This window comes from Miniopterus natalensis, chromosome 6, assembly GCF_054644295.1.
Source record: "Miniopterus natalensis isolate mMinNat1 chromosome 6, mMinNat1.hap1, whole genome shotgun sequence".
In the NCBI taxonomy this organism is placed as follows: domain Eukaryota; kingdom Metazoa; phylum Chordata; class Mammalia; order Chiroptera; family Miniopteridae; genus Miniopterus; species Miniopterus natalensis.
In genome coordinates, this window is record NC_142086.1 from 89,319,886 (window position 1) to 89,344,180 (window position 24,295).

The 24,295-nt window shown below is 58.2% G+C and overlaps 1 protein-coding gene across 4 annotated transcripts in view; it reads left to right on the plus strand.

Moving 5' to 3' along the window:
• CLIC6 (CLIC family member 6) overlaps positions 1 to 11,009 on the plus strand; it is a 32,471-nt gene extending 21,462 nt beyond the window's left edge. For all 4 annotated transcript variants that reach the window (XM_087818021.1, XM_087818023.1, XM_087818022.1 and 1 more), the window contains 5 exons: positions 7,727 to 7,836; positions 8,340 to 8,465; positions 9,046 to 9,152; positions 9,670 to 9,851; positions 10,711 to 11,009. In XM_087818021.1, coding sequence (XP_087674147.1) covers positions 7,727 to 7,836; positions 8,340 to 8,465; positions 9,046 to 9,152; positions 9,670 to 9,851; positions 10,711 to 10,872 — 687 coding nt within the window. In that variant the 3' untranslated portion in view covers positions 10,873 to 11,009. The remainder of the gene's footprint in view (positions 1 to 7,726; positions 7,837 to 8,339; positions 8,466 to 9,045; positions 9,153 to 9,669; positions 9,852 to 10,710) is intronic.
• Positions 11,010 to 24,295: the final 13,286 nt, after the last annotated feature.

The window sequence follows — 24,295 nt, forward strand, 5'->3', positions numbered from 1 at the left end:
GGAAAGGAGCCCCGAACAGGCAGGCTTGGGGTGGAGGGGAGGGGATTCGGGGACAGATCAGGCGGGCGACACTCCTGGGCCTGCCGTGTTCTCAGGGAGGGGCCGGGTTCCTCGCTCTTGAAGGAATGCCATTTGCTCCCCGATGAGAGTTTTTACGGAGGGACTTCTGTGGGCCTGGCCTGTGCCGTGGGCACAGTCGGGGGAGCAGGGTGAAGTGAGCCTGTTGCAGGCGCTCAAGGGAACAGTTAGTCACTCGTTCTGGACAGAGGTCCACCCTGAAGGAGTGTAACCAACAGGAAACAATTAGTAAACCGTTTGGTGCTAAACCAGGGAGAGCTGACCATATGGTAAACAGACGGCAGGAAAGGGAGACAGGAAGCTGACCAGAGTCAGAGAGGGACTCAGAGCGCAGAGCTCACCTTCCAGGCCTGACGCAGGGGCTCCATGGGGGGGGGGGGGCAGAGGTGTCCCAGGAGGATGACGCGGGACAGAGGACACAGCGGCTGCCTGAGAGGGGGCGGCGTTTGAAGACAGTAACTGGCTTCACTGGCATATATTGCAAAGTGGAAAGGAAAGGCAGGAAGGAGGGGAGGAAGGAAAGAAGGAAAGACAGTGAAGGACTGACGGACAGGGAGGGAGGGCTAAGGAGGGGCTGGAAGGAAGGGGGAGGGAGATTACTGAGTTCCCGAGGGTCAGGCATCATTCTGCATGTTTTCCACGTAACGTCCAGTTGTCACCCACCGGAGAGGCAGTCCCCTGACCTTCCACTGTGAGTGAGGAAAGGCCTGCACTGGAATGGGGGGGGGGTGCCTGCCCTGACCTCGTGCGTGAGAGCAAGGTGACTCGAATTTGTACCTGAATAGCCAGCAGAAGGATCTAAGGAAATGGCGTTTCATCAGGTTTCACCTGAGCAGGATTCAGGAAGGCTAAGAGGGCCCAGAAATTTGAGACAAAGACCCAGCAGGAGGCCGGGCAGGGGGCTGGAGACCGGGGCGGAGAGATTTCAAAGGAGGAGACACCTTGCTGGGGACAGACCGATGATCAGGTAAAAGCTAGGACAGACCTGGTTTCCATCCTGAGGACCTGGACAGGAGCTGGGACCGTCACCTGGGCCTGGTCTGGGAGACAAGCGAGACCTCTGCTCATCGAATCCTGTTTGTGTCTTTGGGAAGGTTATGAGGGTCTCTGAGCCCCGGTTTCCTCATCTGTAAAATAGGGCTAGTAATAGAGCGTCCTGCAGGAGTCTGAAAGGGCTGAATCCCCCGATGTCTATAACTGTTTGGAAGCATCCTTGAAACCAGAGCAGTGAGTGATTACTGTTATTGGGTTTGAAAAATCGCCTTAGAAATCACTGATTTCGGGGGACATTTCCTTCAAGAACTCTGTCGTTGGACAGTGACGAGGTGAGCGAGGTTGTGGGTCCCCACTGTGTGATGATAACCTCTCTTCACGCGGATCTGCCGTCCCAGCCTGCTGAACCCCGAACCCCGACGGGGAGTGTTGCCTTCCCCCCACTGCATGGACAGCAGGCAGCTGGTGACCGCCCAGGGTCCCTTAGTGCCAACTGCAGAAGTCAGAAAGGAGACCTGCCTTTTTTTTTTTTTTTTTAAATATATCTTTATTGATTTCAGAGAGAGGAAAGGAGAGGGAGAGAGAGAGACAGAAACATCAACGATGAGAGAGTCATTGATCGAGCCCACGACCCGGGCATGTGCCCTGACCGGGAATCGAACCCCGATCGCCTGGATCCTAGGTCGGCGCTCAACCGCTGGGCCACGCCGGGCCGGGCGAGACCCGCCTTCTAACGTCTACAGGTAGAGGCCCCTGGTATTGTTTCTTGCAAGGAAAGCAGCCCCCTGAGGTGTCCGCCTGCGGGGGGCCAGGTGGGTCGGTATCCTCTGGACCTATGCCCTGGAGGCTGGTGTGAGTACCAGATGCCAGTGCCAGGCCCGGGACCTGCTTTTTTGCCTCCTGGCTGAAGATTTGTTTGCTTGTGCAATTAAGAAAATGACTTCAGTTGTTAATTTTCCCTTGGAATAGGTATTGGAGGTGTTACTTTTGGGGGGGGGGGGAGGAATCTGGTTCTTTAAGGACGTTACGGTTTGGCATGAAAATCAGACAAATTGAGCCTTGTTAAACCGGACCCTAAATTCCATAATTGCCTGTTCTGATGCACGCAGTTTTGGGAGAGTAATGATAATGTTGATGATTATGACAATAATCGCCACTTCATTGGTGCCCAGGAGACGCGGTGTATCACCCAGAGTCCCGCATGGCGTCGGTGTCTTTATCCCTGCTTTGAAAATGCAGAAACTGAGGCTCAGGGGGAACAAATGAATTGCTCAAGGCCACACATGAGTAAGAAGTGGGGCCCAGTGCCGCCCACCCACCCAGCCTGGCTCAGGCTGCACCTTCCCGGTGACCGTGTTGCCTCAGACACAGGGGATGCAGCTTCCGAACGCAGAATTCAACTTGTCGGGCAAACGGAAAGAATTGCACATTTTTAATTTACAGAATTATTCAAAAGCAGGAAGTCTCAGATCTATTTAAAGGCTGCATTTTAAGTCAAACCAGGAGACTAAGAGGCCTGGGGAAGACTTTGCTGACCATGACTCAGGTGCTTTGCACTCTCCATATATCTGTCCCCCTCTCCCCGTCCTCCCCCATTCCTCACTCCCCCTCTCTCCTCCCTTTCCCCCTCCCCCTCCCTCCCTGGTGCGGGCCTGGTGCAGCCTGGTGCAGAGACCCTGGGTGCAGGCTGGGTGCAGAGACCGGGGTGCAGGGAGGATGCAGAGACCCGGGTGCAGGCAGGATGCAGAGACCCGGGTGCAGGCAGGATGCAGAGACCCGGGTGCAGGCAGGATGCAGAGACCTGGGTGCAGGCTGGATGCAGAGACCTGGGTGCAGGCTGGATGCAGAGACCTGGGTGCAGGCAGGATGCAGAGACCTGGGTGCAGGCTGGATGCAGAGACCTGGGTGCAGGCTGGGTGCAGAGACCTGGGTGCAGGCTGGATGCAGAGACCTGGGTGCAGGCTGGATGCAGAGACCTGGGTACAGGCTGGGTGCAGAGACCCTGGGTGCAGGCAGGATGCAGAGACCTGGGTGCAGAGACCCTGGGTGCAGGCAGGATGCAGAGACCCTGGGTGCAGACTGGGTACAGGCTGGGTGCAGAGACCCGGGTGCAGGCAGGATGCAGAGACCCAGGTGCAGGCTGGGTGCAGAGACCCGGGTGCAGGCAGGATGCAGAGACCCGGGTACAGGCTGGGTGCAGAGACCCGGGTGCAGGCAGGATGCAGAGACCCAGGTGCAGGCTGGGTGCAGAGACCTGGGTGCAGGCAGGATGCAGAGACCTGGGTGCAGGCTGGGTGCAGAGACCTGGGTGCAGGCTGGGTACAGGCTGGGTGCAGAGACCTGGGTGCAGGCAGGATGCAGAGACCCTGGGTGCAGGCAGGATGCAGAGACCCGGGTGCAGGCTGGGTGAGGGGTGAGCAGCGACTGCTTCACATTTTCTGTCATAAGCAAAACTGTTCCACATGCCACGTGCTGATGGCTGATGACCTCAGGTCCTCAGGGACCACGAAGGTTGTTCATCAAACTCTTGAGCCAGTTGTTCGTACAATAGCCTTGTCTGCCCAGGGAAGGACGCTGGCCTGCATGGGCAAGGCCAGGGAAGACCCCGGGAACCTGGGGAGGGCAGCTGTTCCGACAGAAGGCTGAGGTCATTGTGCTAGGCCTGGAGGTGTACATTCGATGGCCAGTTCCCCGCGCATGGGAGGCCACTGTGCCTTCAGCAAGGGACACGGGGAGAATTCAGGGACTTTTGTAGGTGGGATGGGAGGGAGGGAGTCGTCTCCCACGGGGCTGGCTTGGATCTACCTCTCTGGCTGAGCTGTGTCCGGCGGAAGCTGGGCCGGCGGCCAGCAGAGCGGAGGCCTGGCTGGTCCTTCTGACCACATTGTTGTGCTCACAGGAGACCTGACCTGGCGGCCGCCCAAGGCCTCCCATGTCGCTGACCCTTGCCTCCCTGGTCAGCTCCTGTCTTTACTCAGCCTCGGTCCCTCCAGAGCGTGGGCCCCGGCGTGGCCATCCGTGCTCCTTGACTTTCTCCGTGTTCCTGGACGGAGCCAACCAGACTAACTGCCCCCAGAGCCCTGCTGGCTTCCTGCAGGGCCTGGGATGCGTCTCCACACACTCCTTTCCTCTGTGGCTGAAAGTCGGGCATCAGAAAAGGGACACTTAGAATATTACCAACTTTTTTTCTCTTTTTTATTTTCTCTCCACCCCCAAATTGACTTTCGTTACGCTTGGGTAGAGTAAAGAACAGTGTTTACCATGTAGGCCCACATAGAATTTTCTAGAAAGAAGGCAGAGCCAAGAAGGGGAGGAAGCAAGGTGGTGAGAGTGTGCGTGGTGGCCTGCTCTGGGGGGAGTGGGGTTCTGGGGAGCCACCGAGGATGTCCTAAGGGGTGATCACAGGTTGTCCCGTCTCGACCCGGTGCCAGGGGTCTGCTTGATCCCTCAAAGGCAGTGGCTGGTGGGAGTTGGTTAGTAGGAGGTGGGGACGAGAGTGGTGCCCCTCACGTGGGACCCAGCCTGGAACTGGAGAGGTAGGCCATTTGCCTGAAACAAAAAACACTAATGGAAAATGAAAAAAAAAATCTGAGTGGAGTTAAGTGTGCCGAGTAGGTAGGAGGGGCTCTGATATGAAGAGGGCTCCTGGCCAGAGGAGCTGCTGACCTTTGTAGTGACCTTTGGACCCTACACCCGGGCCTGGGGCCTCTGTGCGGGGGGTGGGGGGGGTGGGGGGGGGGGGTGCAGCCCAGGCCCCAGGCGGGGGACCCAGCAGCGTGACCACCCATCTGGAAGGCAGCAGATGGTCTCAGTTGCAGAGGGAATTTCTCGGAACATGTCAGAGGCATTAGCGTTTTTCTTTTGAGAATCACCATCGCAGGCGCTCAGAGAAGCCTAATTTAAAAGGCAGACATGCAGTCCCGGGGTGTCCAAGTGCCCCGGTCTTCACAGGAAACAAAGAGGCTCTGATCTCTCGCCTTGATTTTGTCAGAAACGCACACAGAGCTCCCCGCAGGCTCCGAAGGCGGCGAGAGGTGCGGCCCAGAGTGCAAACAGCCCGAGCGTTAGCCGATGGAAAGGAAAGCTTCCCCGGTCACGGCGACGGCGTCCGCGACTCTCTCCTAGTCCCCGCGTCTCTGTCCCTCTGTCCCGTCACCCGGCCGGGCTGCCCTTCCCCGGGGATGGGCAGTGATGGGCCCTGGAGCGGCTCTGCGCCTCCTCTCCGAGGGCACGTCCCGGCGCGGAGCCCGGCACTGAGGGGTCCTCCTGGCTCCCACCCTGGTCCCGTAGCTCCCCGTTTACAACAGACCAGGCAGAAAGAAGGTTTAGAGCAATTTAAGAGGAGGCAACGCGGGCCACGTAAATGTGGTGTTATTGGCGGCCACGCAGCTGGCTGATGTTGCAGAATCTGCTAGAATGCATGGCAGCCCCAGTCCACAGCGCCAGGGTCGCAATAGTCCCGGTCGAAGGCCCCGGGGGAACGTGTACAATCACAGCTCTCTCCATGTCTCTGAGCTGTGGGTGCCGTGGCCGTGGGACCCCTGTCCCCCGCTCTGGCCACGTGCGCGGTCCCGGTGCAGTTCTGGGAAAGAGCCTGATAAGACGTCAGGTGACAAAGGCAGTTTGTATTTTTTGCGGAATGTGCTGCTCCTACCCTGTTGGTTGTCTCAAGATGCAGCTGTCGGGATTTGGGAAACGGGGAAAGAACCTTTTCGAGGGAAAACACTGGCTCAGGGTTGAGACTGTTAAAGAGACAGGAAGGTCAGAGGCCTGTGCAGCCGGTTGTTCTCTAGGTGCCCCTAGGACAGCAGCTCCCCCAGGGAGGCCGCCTGCCCCACTTAGAGCCCTGTGTCACCTCGGCTGCATCCGGACGGCCAGGCGGGGCTCACGGGAGGCGGGCAGGGGACTCTGCAATGTCCAGGATCCCCGAGGTTTGGAGACAAGGGGGAAAGAGAGAGAAAACAGAGCCCCACTCTGCAGTCTTGTCTCAGACTCCCCCGTGCTCAGTGTACCAACGAGAAAAGTAGGAGGTTTAAAAGCAGGGGAACAAGCCGGGGCCGGTCTCGGTATGTGGCTCTGTGTCCCTGCGCCTTCCTCGCCCTCCCCCTTCTCGGCTTGACTCTGCCCCAACCTGCAGCAGGTAAGAAAGCGGCCTGGTTTAGGAGGGATCCCAGGCCTGAGCCTCTGGGTCTTTTACAGACTCGGCTTTAGAACAGAGTGAGCAGGAGATGGGCAGCCTTCAAAAGGGCCAGGAGGGGGTGGAGCCCGGAGGTGGGGATGGCCTCAGGTGGCCAGCAGGCTGGGGATGGCTTCAGGGGGCCAGCAGGCTGGGGATGGCCTCGGGGGGCCAGCAGGGTGGGAATGGCCTCAGGGGACCAGCAGGGTGGGGATGGCTTCAGGGGGCCAGTAGGGTGGGGATGGCCTCAGGGGACCAGCAGGGTGGGAATGGCCTCAGGTGGCCAGCAGCCTGGGGATGGCCTCAGAGCTTCAGCAGGGTTGGGACGAGCGGGAGCTACTTCTGGGCCCGTCTGCAGGGCAGCTGTCCTGACTGCTTGGACACTGATGTCAGGACCCATGTCTCTGAAGCCCTCCTTTGCTTGTCCAGTTTTCCCGACCCATCTTTCTTCAATTCCCCAAACAGTAGCTCACTCTGCCTCTCGTCCGTCTGTCCGGGTTCTAGATACAGTCAGTGCCTTTTCCCCAACTTCCTTTTGACGACACGGGGCGTCCGTGGGCATCGTGGGTTGAACATGGCTGCGTTTGTGTCGCTGGTGTCTGGAGATGGGAGGGTGGGTCCAGGCTGCCTGCTGGCCTTCCCAGCCTCATTTTGTCAGCACCACGACCTCGTCAGAGATGTGTGACGTGAGAGACAGGGCCGAGAAGGACTAGTTTCGGAACCGCCTTTGTTAGTCTCGATTCCGCCGCCTTGTTCTCGCATCTCCTCTTGTTCCCGACACCTGCCTTTCTCCTCTGCCGGGGACGCATGCTCAGTATACTCTGTGCCGGTGTCTGGGGGACGTGACCTAGCGGGGATGTGACCTGCTTTGGGTCACCAGAGAGGACGCGTTTCATAACCTTCCACCCTCGACGCCGACGGTGTAACAATCTCCCTTCTAAGTGCAGTCTCTCCCCATCTCTCTGCCACCCCGTGAGTCAGAGGAGGGGATGGAAAAGCTGTGTCCTGTCCAGGGGTCTCAGAGGCGTGTGCTCCAACGCTGGCCTTCCCTCGCACAGCCCAGACCGGGAGGGTGGCGTTTCTTTGGGTTCTGGTCTGTTCTGGTTCAGGCTGCTGGTCTGTTTAAGCAGGATCCCCCCCCGAGGGAGAGGTGTGTGGCTTCTGCACAGGATCGAGAGCTAGAGGAGGGCAGAGCGTGCCTTCCTTCGTCTTTGGTAACAAAGGGAGTCCCTCTCACCGCTCTCTCCCTCGGTGACCTGCCCCTCAGAGTCCCCGTGTGGCAGGAAGTGGGGGTGGGGATGGGGGGTGTCCTTGCCCCGCTCCCCTCACCCCCACCTTGGCCCGGAGGCTGAGCGAAGTGTATTTACAGGACCGTGACCTCTACCAAAAACTCACAGTGACCCGGGTGCACGCACTTGGGAGCCTGGCGTTGAGCGCCGTGACTGGCCCCAATAAGTGGTCTTTCTTTCTCCGTCGTAGGCTGGCTGTGACGGGGAGAGCATTGGAAACTGCCCGTTTTCCCAGCGCCTCTTTATGATTCTCTGGCTGAAGGGCGTTATATTTAATGTGACAACGGTGGACTTGAAAAGGTAAGACAGGGTCTCTGCGTTATTGAAATAACTACTTAGTTACACACGCACACACATGCATGTACACACGCACACGCGCGCACACACGTCCACGGTACGATGCATGCACGATCACGGGCACGTCCATCCCCGGTCAGGACCCTGCACTGCCCCTGAGTGCGGGTGAGCAGGGATTAAAGGACCGGATCGGGTGTAATCAGGAGGGAATAGGAGTTGGGGGCCCAGAAGGAACCCGCTCTCCCAGTTACCGGTCAGCTGTGAACGTCTCAGCGGCAGTGTGGGCGCTGCTCCCGGCTGGTGACTGCGGGGAGAGCTAACTTTCTCGCCTCCACGCGCAGAGAAGGGCCACACGGTCGCCGCTGGTGACATTCCCTGGAGGCCCAGGCTCCTCTGAAAGTCTTAGGGGTTGTTTCCCTCAAACGGGGAGGACATGGCTAAGCCTCAGAAATGAACCTAAACGCCGGTGGCTGCAACCAAAGCTGCCGTCTCCCCCCCCCCCCCAGAAAACCTGCGGACCTGCAGAACCTCGCTCCCGGAACGAACCCCCCTTTCATGACCTTCGATGGTGAAGTGGAGACGGACGTGAACAAGATCGCGGAGTTCCTGGAGGAGAGATTGGCCCCCCCGAGGTAGGCCCACAGCCAGCCTTGCAGCCTGGCGTCCCCGTGGCCCCTCACAGCCCTGAGGCTTGGCTTCCTGTGTCTGCTTCTCTGTGGCGTGGTCGCCGCTTCCTGACTGAGCCCGTGGGCGCCACAGCAAACGCGGGGCACAATTAGAAACTTGAGCGAAGGCGGCGGGTTTCTTTGCTCCGAACCTTCGGGTTGGCCAGTGGGGTCTGACAGCAGGATGCGGGGGAGGCTGGCCGGTGCCGCCCGGTGGGCCATGTCTTGGGTACTCGGCTGGAAGGGAAGGAGTGTATGTAGCCTCGCCGAGGAGTAGCTGGACCTGGGATGGAACCTTCCAGTCCACCTGCATCGAGCAGGGAGGGAACTTAGACAGGGAGGCGGGTGGGCCCAGATGAGAACCCCCAGTCCCGACCTTCCTCCCTACACCGCCTGGCTCCGAGCTTGAAGATTGACGCTCAGGAAAACCTTCGAGGAGACGTTTTCATTTCTATATCCACTCAGGGAAAGAGACCCCCCCCCCCCCCCGTGTTATCCTAACTCAAATATCGCTTATCTGTGTCATTCCAATTCTGAATTTTTCAAGGTACCCTAAGCTGGGGACCCAACACCCTGAATCTAACTCTGCCGGAAATGACGTGTTTGCCAAATTCTCAGCGTTCATAAAAAACACCAACAAGGATGCAAATGAGAGTGAGTCAGTCCCCGCGTCTCCCTGGGGTTTTGTTTCCAGCCGGGCCCTTCCTTCGGCCTCTGGTGAGGCCCTGGGAATTCTGCCCCATTTCACAGGGGGAGGGGCCCGTGTCTAGAAATAAGGAGCCATCGCCTCCACGTGGCACTTGGGCTGATCTGTACGTGGGTTTTGGGCACTGAGTGCTTCTTCTCGAGGTTGGAAGCCAGAAAACAACATTTTAAAGGGTGAACTCATCACCGCCAGGCACGCTCAGCTGTACCCGGGAATCAGTTTAAATGATGCCGCTGCTGGGCCTGCTTCAGGATAGGATTTCCATAGAGACTTTCGAAGAAGTGAGTGAGTTCTAGACACAGCCGTGTGGCGTGGACAGCAGGGTGGCGTGGACAGCAGTGTCCTGTGGACGGCAGGCGGTGTAGACAATCATTTTCCAGGGAGTGAGGCACGTCGACCGCCCCCCTTGGCCTGTAGGTGGCGCTGACCCGCCGGCCGCTGGGCCTTCCTTTCCCTCCCGTCTAGTCTACGAGAAGCAGCTGCTCAGGGCCCTGAAGAAGCTGGACGACTACCTCACGAGCCCCCTGCCCGACGAGATCGACGCCGGCGGCGCCGAGGAGGCGGCTGTTTCGGGGAGGAAGTTCCTGGACGGGAACGAGCTCACGCTGGCCGACTGCAACCTCCTCCCGAAGCTCCACATCATCAAGGTCGGTCGCGCCTCCCGCCCCGCGAGCCGGGCTTTGTTTTATGTGGTTTTGACCCGTTTTGGCCAGATGGGATGGGAGGAGTCTGGCCGGGCTCCGTGCGAGGCGGCCAGACCTGGGTTCCAGAAACATGGATGTTCTCGGTGTTCTTCAGACCCCTCGAGGCACCTGGGCGCGTGGCCCGGGCCCTCGTCCTCCTGCTTCTCGCTCCAGGCCCTGCGGCCTGAGGAGAAGCGGCGGGAAAGCCACTGGAGGGAACGCGTCGGTCATGCTCGGCGTCTCATGCTCAGGCCTGGACGTGATGGGCAGGATCTGCGAAGATTAAATGCGAACGCGGCCTGGCCTGTGTGGCTCAGGGGTCAGAGTGTCGGCCCGCACACCGAAGGGTCGCGGGTTTGATTCCCGGTCAAGGGCACATACCTGGGGTGCGGGTTTGCTCCCCGGGCCCGGTCGGGGCGTGTGCGGGAGGCAGTCAGTCGATGCGTCTCTCTCACGTGGATGTTTCGCTTTCTCCCCCCGCCCTCCCTTCCACTCGCTCTGAAAAGCAATTCAGGTGAGAATTAACCAAAAAAAAAAAGTGATTGCAGCCGGTGGTGGTGACCGCCAGGGTGAGCCGAGCTCTGCCCAGGGATGGCGGAGGCCGGTCCTCGGTGGTCGGCATCGACCCTGCAGCTGGGAGCAGCGGCAGCCCTTTGGCTCGGCCTCTCCGGATCCGCCATCCTGTCTCCCCAGATAGTCGACCATGAAATAAATGTCACGGGTCGTATGTTATTAGGGTTTCAAGACACCCCAGAGAGCGGATGGTCTCCTGGAGCTGCCCCCGTTGGTGGGTCCCCCCCGATTATTTCCTCTTTGTTTTCAGATCGTGGCCAAGAGATACCGTGATTTTGAGTTTCCTCCGGAGATGACGGGCATCTGGAGGTACCTGAGCAACGCCTACGCCCGGGACGAGTTCACGAACACGTGCCCGGCCGACCAGGAGATCGAACGCGCCTACTCAGCTGTGGCGAAAAGAATGAAGTGAGGCGGGGCTTCCGGCGCGTTCCCGGCCGCGAGCCGGGCTGGGGAAGAGCGCCCTCCGTGTTTCCCGCAGTAGCCCTCCCTGGCGAAGGCACGCTCGCGCGTCATTAACGCCGCCTCCCAGGGGATCCACCGACAGCACGCGGCTCGAGGCCTTGTGACGGGCCAGCGCGCTCGTGCGTCTGGCGACACCGCGTCCCGTCGTCCACACCGATGCGCCAGGTCATCCTCACCGATGTCTGACTTTCACTGACGCTGTGACGCCCGACATTCAGGGCCTGTGCTTTGCAGTTTAAGTTCCAAAGCAAATTAGGTTTGGGTTCAGTTCCTCCTTCGATTTAAAAAAAATTTGCCTGCCTCTGATTGTTCTCATAATCATGGTTAGCTCGCTTTTCGCCTCTAAAATAGGTTTGTAATTTTTTTCAGGATGAAAAGACTGTTTTTGTAATTATGAAATATTGCGTGGCTATGTTAACATTTTAAGACGATGCCAGAGAGTCTGAAGGTGGGAGAAAAGGGTCACCTGAAATTTCACTGCCCTTAGATAATTGGGGACCACTTACTGGTGCATCTCTTCCAGATCTCCCCTCCCTCCCTCCCTTCCCCCCCCCAATTTCACTCCTCCGTGGTGTTGCATTGCTGTATTTTGAAGGACTGGTGGGGGGACCTCTTGGTGATGCCTCGATGATCACTGTGAGGACCCAGAACAAACAGACAGATCTGGCCCCGCAGGGCCAGAGAGGATGCTTGCGATCGGGTTTCTCAGGGGTGGGGCACCGTGGAGTCCACAGATGGGCAGGGACCAGCAGGGACCAGAGGCTGCGGGTGGCCCCACCGTGCCTCTGCCCACCTGGGTGATGCCACTGCCTCTGGCTCTGGGGGGGCCGCGGAGAAGTGCCGCCCGCGTCTCTCACGCCAGCCTCCCCTCCCGCGTCTTCTCTCGCTCCCGCCCTTTGCACGGGGCCCCGCGCTCAGGAGGACTCTGCGTCAGCTGCAGGTTGGAGAACCTCCCTGCTGGGCTGGAAGGTGGATGGAGCCCCCCTAGATCTCGCCTAACGGCCGCTCCCTCTCTCGGCCCCAGCGGTGCACCCGTCGGGCGACGCTGGAGGGTGCGGCCGGCCTGGTTCTTGCTGCTTTTCTGCCCTTTATCACGTCATTTCGAGGCCAGGATGGGAAAATCCAGAGATTAAATTCACGGTGACTGCTCCGGCAGTTCTGGTAACCGGTCGGGTGGGGAGGAAGCGGGAACTGCTGACTCGGCAGAGTTTTCTGGTGTATCCGTGGCCCCCCCACCGCCCTGCAGCCGGCCCCTCAGCAGCAGCGGGGGGTGGGCTGGGCTCCGGGCCCCAGCGCGAGGCATGGAGGACGTGGGGGGCTCCTCAGACACCCATCGGGATCTCCCAGGGCTTAAGCATCACGGCCGCTGTGCTCCTCTGACATCTACACGCGTCTTACTCAGACCCCCTCTCTGGGTGGGTTGTGGCTTGTGGTTCCTGCTAAAATGCTCATTAAAAACCGTATCCATCAGCTCTGTTGGCCATTCGCATGGAAGAGAGTAAAAGGCATTAACGTGGCTTCTGGGGTTTGGTGAAACGTGTCCAGTAAGAGAAAGTCGTAGTGTCTGCCGCCCGGCCGCTGCTCACGTTTCACATCTGGGCAGGGCCAGGTTGCCGACCAGCTTTACAGAGTCACGTTAAACTTGGTAAACGAACTGACTACCGTTTGTCGCTAGCACTCACTTTGGTAATTTTAGGTGTTAAGAATGACCTACGTAAACTCCCTGTGCCTTAAAAATTAAACAAATAATAAAAATGTTTGCGTGGAACCGATGCCTTTGTTGGTTTGTTTTCACTTTGCATTCTCGGCGGAGCTTTAAGGCGGAGGGAGGGTGGGAGCGAACGGAAACGGCCGCCGTCAGGGCGGCGAGCGCGGCCTTAGCCGGGATTGGTGGCGTTTGGCTCGGGGAGAGTCTGGGCGTGAAGTGCGCGCCACAGAGGCCTTTTCCCGGGGCCTCGGGAGAGGCCAGGGAAGACTCCCGTCACCTGTTCCTGTCCAGGCGGCTTCAGTAGGGGCCCTGCGGATTTTTGGGTTAAGAACACTTTTTTAATTAAAGCGTACTTGGCACAGATGTCATACTAGCCTCAATGTGCAGCACCGCGATGCGACGCCGATGTGTCTCACGTTGTGATGTGGTCGCCATGGGAAGTCCGGTGGCCGCCTGTTGCTATGCAGACCTGTTGCGACACCGCCGACTGTCCCCTGTGCTGCACAGCCACAGACTCCGTTTCTGGTGTCGTCATGGGGACATGGACAGTTCTGGGGGGTTCCCTGCCCTGCCCCCCCACTGTCACAAGCCCCCCAAAAATTGCTCTTACGTGGGAAAGTGGGAAATAGTCCAAGGCTGTTTGGCTAGCATCAAATCTTTTTTAAAAATATGTTTTTATTGATTTTAGAGAGAGAGAGAAAGGGAGAGAGAAACATCGATCAGCTGCCTCCTGCACGCCCCCTGCTGGGGATCGAGCCCACAACCCGGGCCTGTGTCCTGACTGGGAATTGAACTGCGACCTCCTGGTTCATAGGTCGATGCTCAGCCGCTGAGCCACGCCCGTCGGGCAGCAACCCTAATTTTAACTAGCGGAGAGCGACATACTCACCTCCCGGGGCTGGTTATTGGAAATGTGCATGTTTCGGGGCGTGTGTGCGAGGACCTCCAGGCCTAAAGGGTGCTGACTCGACTTAGGAAGCGAGAGTGACAGTCTCCTCGATGACCGATGTCCCCGAGCCTGGCAGGGCCGGGGGCAGGCGGTGTCTGGAACCCGGAGTGTTCTCCTCGGCACCACAGTGAGGAATGGCTCCTGCAGGAGACTCACTGAGTGTCAGTGTCAATCACGTCACCGTCCTAACTGTCACGTTACTGTCCCCTGAAGATAGCCCTGGAGGACGCCGCTTTTCGTCAGTGGCTCTGTGGCCAGTGTTTCCTAGTTGCCTTGCCCCTGAGGGTCATTCTCTCCCTCGAGGAGGCCCGAGAGCTGCTACCTCTTCGCAGTCAGGGATGGGCGGAGATCCCGTCACTGAGGGAGATCCCCACCTGGTGATGCGAAGAACAGAGTAGATGCCACCCGACTGGGAAAGTTCTGACCCATCCCGAAGGCAGGGAAGGAAGAGTGGCTGTGACGTCCACATGTCCTCTCTAGGGAGACCTGGGCCGTCGAGCCAACGCCGGGCTCTGGAGCCTGCGACTCCTGCCTCCTAAGAAAGCAGCAGCCTTCGGGGCCCGGCGCCCAGGGGAGCAGCCGAACTCAGCTGGGCTCTGATTCCGCGGGGACCCTGGCCTGGCTGTTTCAGGGCCAGCGCTCGCCCCATCAGCTTCCCAAGCTTGTTCTGTCTGGTCAGTGTTCTCCTCTTGCAGCCTTTCAGTGAAACCCAGTCTCACCTGGGGCTGAATTCTGGTGAGTCCAAGGTTTGAAAAGCAGTCATCGTGTTGACATTTATTGCCTGAGATCTCGGGGAGATTATAGCATTGTGGGTGACACAGGAGGGGTATTTTAGAGCATTTGTACTCAGGTTACTTTAGAGCTAAAAGTAATGCTAACAATCATACGAGGAACATTTTAGCTGAGGAACCTGGGGAGCTGAAATTACCTGTCCCAGGTCCTTTCTCCGCCTGTGATGGTGCTGGGACCAGTGTCCACACCTCCTGATTCATTGTTGGGGACCATGGACCCAAGGTGGTGCTTCTCAAAGTGTGGTCCTCAGCACCCACACCACCTGGAGCGTGTTAAAAATGCACATTCTGGGGCTCACCCCAGACCTGCTGACTCAAAGGCTCTGGGATCTTTTAGCAGGTTCGGGAATTCTGGTGCTTGGTCAAATTTGAGAACACTGCTCCGTGGAACGTCAAATCGAACCTCCTGGGGGTCGGGTCAGTATTTTTCATCATGTGTGGGGAGTCTGAGTGCCGAACCCTGGTTTCTATCACGCTTCCTTTCCTTTATCATTCTGAGCGCCCACCCCCATTTTAGGCACCTCGTGGATCAGGAGTGTTAACATAGACGCTTCCTTCACTAGCTGATGGGACGTCAGGGCCTAGAAAAGGGAGTTTCATGCGGATGTATCAGGCGGAATATAACTGGTACTTGAATGACACGGACATCAGGGCCACAAGAGTCCAGGGGCGCTTTGGGCTGTGCCGAGGAGGTGGGGAGCGTCAATGGGGAGGGAGGGTTGGCTGGCAGGTGGTGGAATCGGGCCTGATGAGCTCAGGAAGCGGCAGCAGGAACCTGAGAGTGACCAGGCCGGAGGAGAGAGTGTGCTGGAAGTTAGGAGGCCGAGTTTCTCCCTTCGGCGGAGGACCCCAAGGGTGCTGGCCTCAACAGCCCAGGGGAAGGGATGGTCGGCTCAGGTCCACGCCCAACGATCCGCTCAGAAACCTCTCTGGTCAGGGAATAAGACAAAGTATTGTCAGACGTCTCTCCCTACAGGCCTCAGGCAATTTGGCATGAGCCAGGGTGGGGGGGGGGGGTTGGGAAATAGCTGCTCCCAGGGCAACCTCCTTGGGCCAAGCTGGTTTTTGTTGTTGTTTGTTTGTTAAGAAAGAGCTTTGGGCTGATTCTGAACTTGGAAGAGAGTCCAGCAAACAGCAGGGCTCACAGAGACTGAGTCACGAGTCATGAGTCCGGAAGGGCAGACTCGGGGAGGCCGGTCTTCCTCCAAACGTGGAGTGAGCTGTGGGGTTGATTGGCTTGTTCCTCAGCTGTACTTTCAGATTGTAACTATGTATTTTCTGTGCTCCATTCCCACCTGCATCACTCTGCACACCTGGGTCACTGTGTACAACTGGATCACTCTGTACACCTGGATCAGTGTGTACACCTGGATCATTCTGCACACCTGGATCACTCTCTACACCTGGATCAGTGTGTACACCTGGGTCACTGTGTACACCTGGATCAGTGTGTACACCTGGATCACTCTATACACCTGGATCACTCTCTACACCTGGATCAGTGTGTACACCTGGGTCACTGTGTACACCTGGATCAGTGTGTACACCTGGATCACTCTATACACCTGGATCACTCTCTACACCTGGATCAGTGTGTACACCTGGATCACTGTGTATACCTGGATCACTCTGTACACCTGGATCAGTGTGTAAACCTGGATCACAGCCCTAGGGAGATGCTGGAACTGGTGCTCACTGAGGATTTGGGCTGGGAGCAGGGGAGCAGCAGGCTGCGGCCCTAGAGCTCCAGGCGCACGTGCAGGAGCCTGGAGACACATACAGCCCCCCTGCTCCCACCCATTTCCCTGTCCTCTCCCCTGGCTCCAAAGCGTAGTGGTCACTGCTGACAGCCAACCATCTGCTGAGAGAGCTCGACCAGTCACTGACCTCCACAAGGCTCTGTTTTCTGATTTGCAAACTGAAGGTCATAATCATGAGGACGGCACAGGGCAGTTATGACGGCTCCATAGACTGTTTGTGTGAAAGTGGCTCAATAAGGCTTTACACACATTCATTATCTTTACGACTGTGACCCTGGGCTGTTGAGGGCAGCTCCAGGGGAGGGGGGCGGATTCAGGGCTCCACCTGGGGAGGAGGGGCCAGGGCGTCCCTGCTGGTCCACGCGTGGTGGACAGTCTCAGCTCGCTCCCCAGGTCTCGGCCAGGGAGAGCCCTTGGAACCGACAGGCAGTGGGCACGTGATGGACACTCCTGTGTGCCCAGCACCACATGTCCCCTCTCCCTCGCGACTGTGGAGGTGGTGCCACATGAGCCCTCGTCCTGCAGAGGTAACTGGAGGATCCGCTCCCGGTGACACAGCTGGTAGGTGGCACAGACAGGATCTGAACCCCGGCTCGTGGTCCGCACCCAGGGCTGGACCCCCACTCACATGATCTGCCAGGTGCCGGAGCTCGGGGACCAGCCCACAGAGCCTGCTCTGCCGGCTGGTTCCCCAGGGAGAGTGCCTGGGGCTGGTTCACCCTCTGGTCCCCTGCCACTGGCTCCGTCCCTGAGGCTACAAAAGGGACTCACTGTGGTCACCCACTCATGACCCTGGGCACACACAGACAACACGCACACCCCACCCTCAGGATTCCTCTGAGAGCCTCACCTCTGACCTGAAAGGCTCTGGGGGTCCCTCTAGCCCGGGACACCTGTGACAAACTTGTCCCCAGCTGTCTCAGTTTGTAGGGGAGCAGTAACATCGTGCCAGAAATGGGGTGGCTTAAAATACAGAAATGTGTTCTCTCGCAGTCTGGAGGCCTGAAGTCTGAGACCGAGGTGTCGCAGGGTTGGCTCCTCCTGAGGGCTGTGGGGACACTGTGTCCCAGGCCCCTGGCCTGGCATGTGGTGGCAGCCAGCCGGTGGTCCCGGGGTTCTGGGCTGTGGCAGCATTGCTCCCGTCTCTGCCTCAGTCCTCACACGCCTTCTCCCTGTGTCTGCGTCTCCTCACAGGGTGTTCTTCTTCCAAGGCGACCGGTTACGACAGACCAGGGACCCTCCTACTCCAGCATGGCCTCATCCAACCTGTTATATCTGCAAAAACCGTATATACTTGCAATCAAGGGCGCCCCTGAGGACTTGGAGTCAGCATGCCTTCCCGGAAGGGGACTCAGTGCCCCCCAACACTGGCTTTGTGCAAAGTGGCCTGCGGGTGAGCTCCGTGCGTCTGGAGACTTCCCGGGACTGAGTCAGTTGGGCGTCGAGGTTCCTCTTTCCTGGGCAGCAGGGTTGAGAGGCGACCTCATGGCATCTGTGTAGCTGCACCAGCCAGGTGACACCTACCTGGAGTGAGGTCCTCGGGCCTCTTGTGTCGGAACCAGGTGGGGTTGCTGGGGTTGGATTCTTAAGTAAAACCCAGCTTTTGGGTGGGTGAGAGCCAGGGACCTGATTAGTAAGCAGGTGTCATGGGTTGAACTGTGTTTCCCCAGGTCCTCAGAATGTGACCTTCTCTGGGAGCAGGGTCCTTGCAAATGCCATCAGTTGAGATGAGGTCACTCTGGAGAAGGTCACACTCCACTATGACTGTGTCCTCAGGAGAGGAGACAAGACCCAGGGACACACAGGGAAGACAACCCTGTAAAAACAGAGGGACACCAGGCACAAGGTCACGTGATGACAGAGACGGGGGGCACTTACTGTGCTGGGAAAGCCAGACGGTCCCCACGTACCCCAACCCCAAAGCACTGAGGTTATGAATTCTGCATGTTTTTCCAGAAATGCCCCAGGCTGCGCCTTCTCGTCCTGCGTGGGGCTGAGGCTCAGTTACTCAGACGGTGGCTGGCGGCTGCCTGGGGATCTGTGTGAGGTCACACGGGCTGCCAGCTGCTGTGACTTATGCCCTGACCCTGGTCCTCCGCCCGGCGCTCTCGGGGCTCCCTCTGTGGGCCTGGCTGGTGCTGCAGGGCCTCCCGGCAGCCCCAGCTGTGTTGGCCCCTCCGGGTTCCTGCCGGGGAGCGCTCCCCGCCCTGGGAGGCTGGTCTGCAGCAGACACACGGAGTCCAGCCTGCCCGGCATCGCTGAGGCTCAGGCAGGTCACCTCACTTTTTTTTTTTTTTTTAATATATTTATTGATTTCAGAGAGGAGGGAGAGGGAGAAAGAGAGGAACATCGATGATGAGAGTCATCGATCGGCTGCCTCCTGCATGCCCCCGACTGGGGCTTGAGCCCGAAACCTGGGCATGTGCCCTGACCGGGAATTGATCCAGTGACCTCCTGGTTCGTAGGTCGATGCTCAACCACTGAGCCACGCCGGCCAGGCAGTCACTTCACTTCTTGGTGCTTCAGTTTCCTCGCCTGTGACAGGAGGCCCTGGACGGCGGCGATGCTGTGAGCAGTTGTGCGGTAACAACGGGGTTTCTCTCTGGAGGCAGCTGCGTGGCTTCTGGAAGCTTCAATGCTCCTCCCGGAGCTGGAGGCCGACCTGTGGCCCCAGAGGACACTGTCTGTGCCACGGCCAGGGCTGCCCCTAAACCAGGCCCTGGGCTTGTCTCGGCTTGACGTGTTTCCATTTTCGATTGAAAATTAAATTTGGATGGACTCCAGGCTGCCTGGGCCGTGGCCAGCGAGCTGAGTAACTGCAGACAGGGTGGGGTCACCAGGATTTGGTTGCTGGACGCTTTCTCGCTGCGGTTTGGGCAGCCTGCTCCCCGCTGGGCGGCTGTGTCGTCTTAGGACTGGACTTTCCAGAGAGCGTTCGGTGGCTCTGGGATCTCCTGGAAAGGGGGTGCTCTTGGACGAGGTCCGCGACAGCGCTGGGGCTGCCTACTGCCCTGAACCCCTCAGCCCATCACTGTCTGGGCGACACCCACCTCCAGTGTCTGCCACTGCACCCCTGGGCTGCCAGGCTGCTTCTACATCTGCTCCCCTTTGCGGTCGTCTCCACGCCCCCTGGCCTTGAGCCCCTTTCAAAACTTTGTGTGTTTATTTATGTAATCTTTCATTTTTTGGTGAATTTTCACCCAAGGATATTTTCCCACTGATTTTTAGAGAGAGTGGGAGGGGTGGGGGGAGAGAGAAATGTCGATGTGAGAGAGACATCGATTGGCTGCCTCCACACGCGCCCCGACCGGGGTCCGGGGGTTGAGCCTGCAACCCAGGTACATGCCCCTGACCTGCAACCCAGGTACATGCCCCTGACCAGAAATCGAACCCGAGACCCACGGTGTGCAGGCTGACGCTCTAAGCACTGAGCCACACTGGCCAAGGCCATTTGTATGTTTATTTAAAAACTTTTGTAGAGGTCAAGAAGTCCCTGACCGTGCCAGCCCAGAGCCCTACACCAAAGGCTCCTGGGTCCGAGACACTGACTGGTTTGCTGGTGGATGGAGGTGCTGCCAGCCCCTGGGGACTGGGTTGGGGGTAGAACGGGCACCTTTGCCCAGCATGTCTGGGGCCTTTGTGCTGTGCTGGGCCATTGGCGTTGGAGGCAAACAGAGCCGATAACTCTGCAGAAAGTCACCAGGCCATTCATGCCCTTGGCACCAAGCCTAGAATTATAACCAGGTCTCGGCTTCTTCAAAGCCTCCTGCTTCAGACTTTCCAAATAAAACTGAATATGGAGGGCAATTACCTTCCTCTCTCCTCTTGATGTGCGAAGGAGCCAGCGGCTCAGCCGTTCCTTCAGGAGCCTCTCGTTGGTTCGGAAGGTATCGGCCCATGGAACCTGTTAACTCAGGATCAGCAGGTCGCCTGGGCCTTGACTGGAGAGGAGTCGCTATGCTCCGGGTTAATCTTTTCCTCTCTTGCAGACGCCGTGGGCGCGCCAGACACTCCGCCCGCCTCCCTTTCGGGACCATTGTTTGTGTCCCATTTGCTGGCTCTACTCGCAGCAGCCTCGAGGGGGCAGCACCCGCCAGTGTCTGGCGCGTCCCCAGCGTCCCGGGGCTGGCGGTGGGTTTGGTCCTGGCCTCCAGAGGGGGCGATTATTGGATCCCTGGTCACGTAGCCTTCCCAGGAGTTTCTCTGGGCCTGACGAAAGCACTTCCCCTGCAGGGAAAGCAGGAGCCCCGCCAGCCTCCAGTCTCCTTCTGAGGAGCTGTGAACATGACCAGACCTATTAATGACTTAATTGGGGCTCTGGGCTTTGAAGGTGGAAAGTGCTGTGTAAGTGGCCAGGGCTGTTGTTTCTAGTCTCGGAGCTTTATCAGGCTCTTCCCAGTGTCTCTTTCAAGTTGTCAAGTTCCCTCCGGCAGCCTCGGGGGACACAGACAGCTACCCCCAACCCTGTGGGTCCCAGGTGAAACCACTGGCAGGCGCCTCCTTGACCTTGAGCCCCGCTGAGCTGCCCACAGCGTCCCAGCAAAGGCTGAGTCACACTGGGTGTCCCTCTCACTGCTCTGAGTCACGGTCCCCTGGGGAGGCGGAGGCCCTGTGGGGCGGCGGGGGCGGGGGGCTGGCTCATTAGAGGCTCTGCTTGGCTGACACACAAGGACACTGGTGTCTTGGTGGCTTTGTGGCCCTGTCCATGGCAGAGGGCATCGGCCACATAACTGAGCAGCAGCCGTAGGGAGTGAAGACAGTCAGAAACCCCGTGAAAACCCACTAGAAAGACCGAAAACTGTTCAGCACCCGCGCAGTGGATACTCCTGGTCGGGGGCCCTCTGTGCCCTGTGTGTCCGAAAAAATAAAACCCTGGTGATTTTCCCTTGCTCGCCAATGAGAGAACCATTATGATTTAACACAGTCGTTCAATAAATTCCATTGAGAAGTTTTCATCGTTTTTCAATTAGTTGGGTGTTTGTGTGGGTCCCCTTGTACCCCACACTCCACAGGGCACGTGAGGGGCGGCTGAAGCTCTGGGGAGCCGTGGGCGGCTGGTGATCACCCGGAGAGCTGGACGTGGAGAGACTTTGGCCACTTAACTGTTACCTGCCGCCTTCCCACGTCAATAAAAGCCTAATCTCGCCCCTTACCTAAAGCTGAAGCCTCCGGAATAACCCGTCTTTGGCTTAGAAAAGGCTCAGAGCCAAGGTTCCTGACCCTGGCTGCATGTTGGTACCTCTTGGAAGTTTCTGGAAATCCCGATGTCCCAGACCTCGTGAACTGGAATCTCTGGAAGTGCCACCAGTTCTCAGAGTCCCGTGGAGCTCCCAGGTCGTCCTGGTGTGAAGCCAGGGCCCAGAACGGCTGCCTCAGTGGGACGTGAGGCGCGGGGCCTGGGATGCCGCAGGGCCTGGGACTCGGGCAGGTGGCACAGGTGGAGGCACAGGCCGAGGAAGTGCCAAGGGTGGGGGCATTCGAAGCCTGCACAACAGAAGAATACGGATTTGGGCCTTACGCGGTGCACCAAGCGTTAACGAGGACTGCCACGATGTTTGCGGTAAAACCAAGATGCCGCGGGAGACATTTCCGACGACTGCCTCGCCCGTGTCAGCACCAGACCCCGCCGGCGCTCGCCTCCCAGCCCCGCGTGTGCACTTGGTGATGACGGATGCCCATCGACAGGCAGCTGTCACTCAGGAGGGCCCCTGAGGTTCAAAGCTGGCACTGCCAGCTGTCAGATGGGCCAAGCTCATCCCCACGTCCCACAGCCCCCCGCAATCGTCAGAGGACTGACTGGCTGGAGAATTCTGCTTCGTGTATAAACAGGCAGGAGCCTCACAACCCTGAGCATGTGGAGAGCTGGAAAGTTTTCTCAGTAAAAATCTGTAGCGACAGGACATTTTTAAAGAACTGTGATTTCTCACAAACCCATCACTGATACAACTCTGACATCATTTGTTTGGATTCCATTAATTTGGCATCTGCGGTAATTTATACGTGTCCAACTCATTTTTGGAAAAAATGTTCAAAATCATTCTCTCCCTGATGGAAAAAAAACACTGAGTGCAAAGTCTGGAGGCCCAGGGGCCAGGCCCAGGTTGGCTGTGGGACATGGGGCCTCTCCCGGGCGCCTGCTGTGACCCTCTGCAGGCACACGGAGGTGGTGGGCGCGGGCAGCCACAGGGCCCTGTCATCTGTCCGGAGCAGGGGTGGGGAACGTCCAGCCCTCAGGCCACACATGGCCCTCGAAATCATTGGGTCTGGCCCTGCCAAGGCAACCACAGGCGGGACTGGAAATTCAATAAATCTAGGAGCTTTCCTCATAGCTAATTTTTAAGTTGATAATTTTGTATGGCCCGCGAACGATGCTATCAATATCCAAATGGCCCTTGGTAGAAAAAATGTTCCCCAGCCCTGGTCTAGAGCGCCTCTCAGTCTAAGCCTAGTCATTCATTCACAGCTGTTCCGAAACTCAGGCGACACGAGACTCCTTCCTGTGGCTTCACCTTCTGGGCTCAGCACTCGCTCATGGTTATCTCAGACTGTATGAAACAGAGTTTGTCAGTGTCACAGCTCTTTGTCACACAGACACTCACAGCCCAGCAACAGTGTGTCTTCGAAAGGTATTTCCTCGCCCTGGCTGGTTTGGCCCTGTGGTTAGAGCGTCGGCCCAGGTTCAATTCCAGCCAAGGGCACGTATCTCGGTCGCAGGCTCGATCCCCGGCCCTGGTCAGGGGTGCACGTGGGAGGCAACCAATTCATGTGTCTCTCACATCGATGTTTCTCTCTCCCCCCTCCACTCTCTCTGAAAAGCAACGGAAAACATATCCTCAGGTGAGGGTTAAAAAAAAAGTATTTCATCATCAGAATCACCCAAAACAGGTGCATGTACGTATATAATCTTGTATGTATCATGTATGTATATGGGCTGGGCAGGGCCCCGTGATCTGTGAAGTTCCACCTGATTCTCAGGTGTTTGGGGGAGACCCCCTCACTTTTTACTCCTGGTGAGACAGGAGCCCTGGGAGCTGGTGACCTGGCCGAGGTCCCTGCCGGTTGGAGGTGAGGCTGAAGCAGAGCCCTGCCCTCCTGACCTAGGGGTGCAGGTCACAATGGACCATGTCCCCATCACGCTGCTGGCCTGCTCACAGCCAAGCTCTAAAAACATAAGGCCTTCCTGATGTCTGTCACCTGGTTCCTCCTCACATTTCTCTGTGTCGCTCACTCTTTGAGTACAAGGTGGGCAGGTGCTGCCCGCAGAGGGCCAGGGGCCTGTGTGCAGGTGACTGGGGCCCTGCTGTGGCCCCCCTTGCTGTCCTCAGGCCCCGCTGCTCTCTGGCCAGGCTTTGAGCTTCCTCCAGGCGGGGGACAGTCATTGTCGGGGAGGCTGTCACCCTCCCTGGTGTACCAGCTTCTCGAGGGGCTCCATATCTGAACCCGACTCCAGCTTCCAGGCCAGCGGGCAGTGGAAGGGCAGCGACCAAATACAGTCTTCACCGAGGGGTATCTGGGGCCCATGGAGGACCCTCTGCCAGGGGACAAGGGTGGAGGCGGGACAGAGCAGGGAGGTGGGATGCTTGGGCGGAGGATCCGGTCTGCCGGCTACAGCCCAGGAAGCGAGGCTGCTGAGCTCTCGGCATTTGGGTGACAGGGGACACGGAATCTGAACCCCAAGAATTCCAGTTTCCTCCTTAGTTGACCTGTATGTAAACAATGGTATTCAATTATTCATACTGTTGTTTTAAATCCCCTCAATAAAGAGGTGTGACGGATGGTCTCCCTCCTGCTCTGTGAGAACCTGAATCACGTCCTTTGTTTTGCCCCTGGACACACAGCACCTGCAGCATCTGCTCGCTGGCTCCTTACCGGAAACGCCTGCTGACCTGGCCTAGGCAGGCTTGGAGCCCGTTGGAGGCGGCGCTTTAATGCTGGAGGACCCGAGACCAGGGGGCAGAGGGGTGGCGGGACGTGCGAAGACCTGATCCCCAAGCCTCCTTCCAAGACTCTGAGGGGACACTGGGCCGACAGCCTCTGAGGCCAAGAGGCCAGCATCCTGGCCCCAAAGCCCCCGCAGGTGGACCTCTCTGGGCCGGGGTTCAGGCTCCCCCCATGCCCGGCCGAGCCTGCGGATCCCCGTGCGCCAACACGGCTGCTGACCA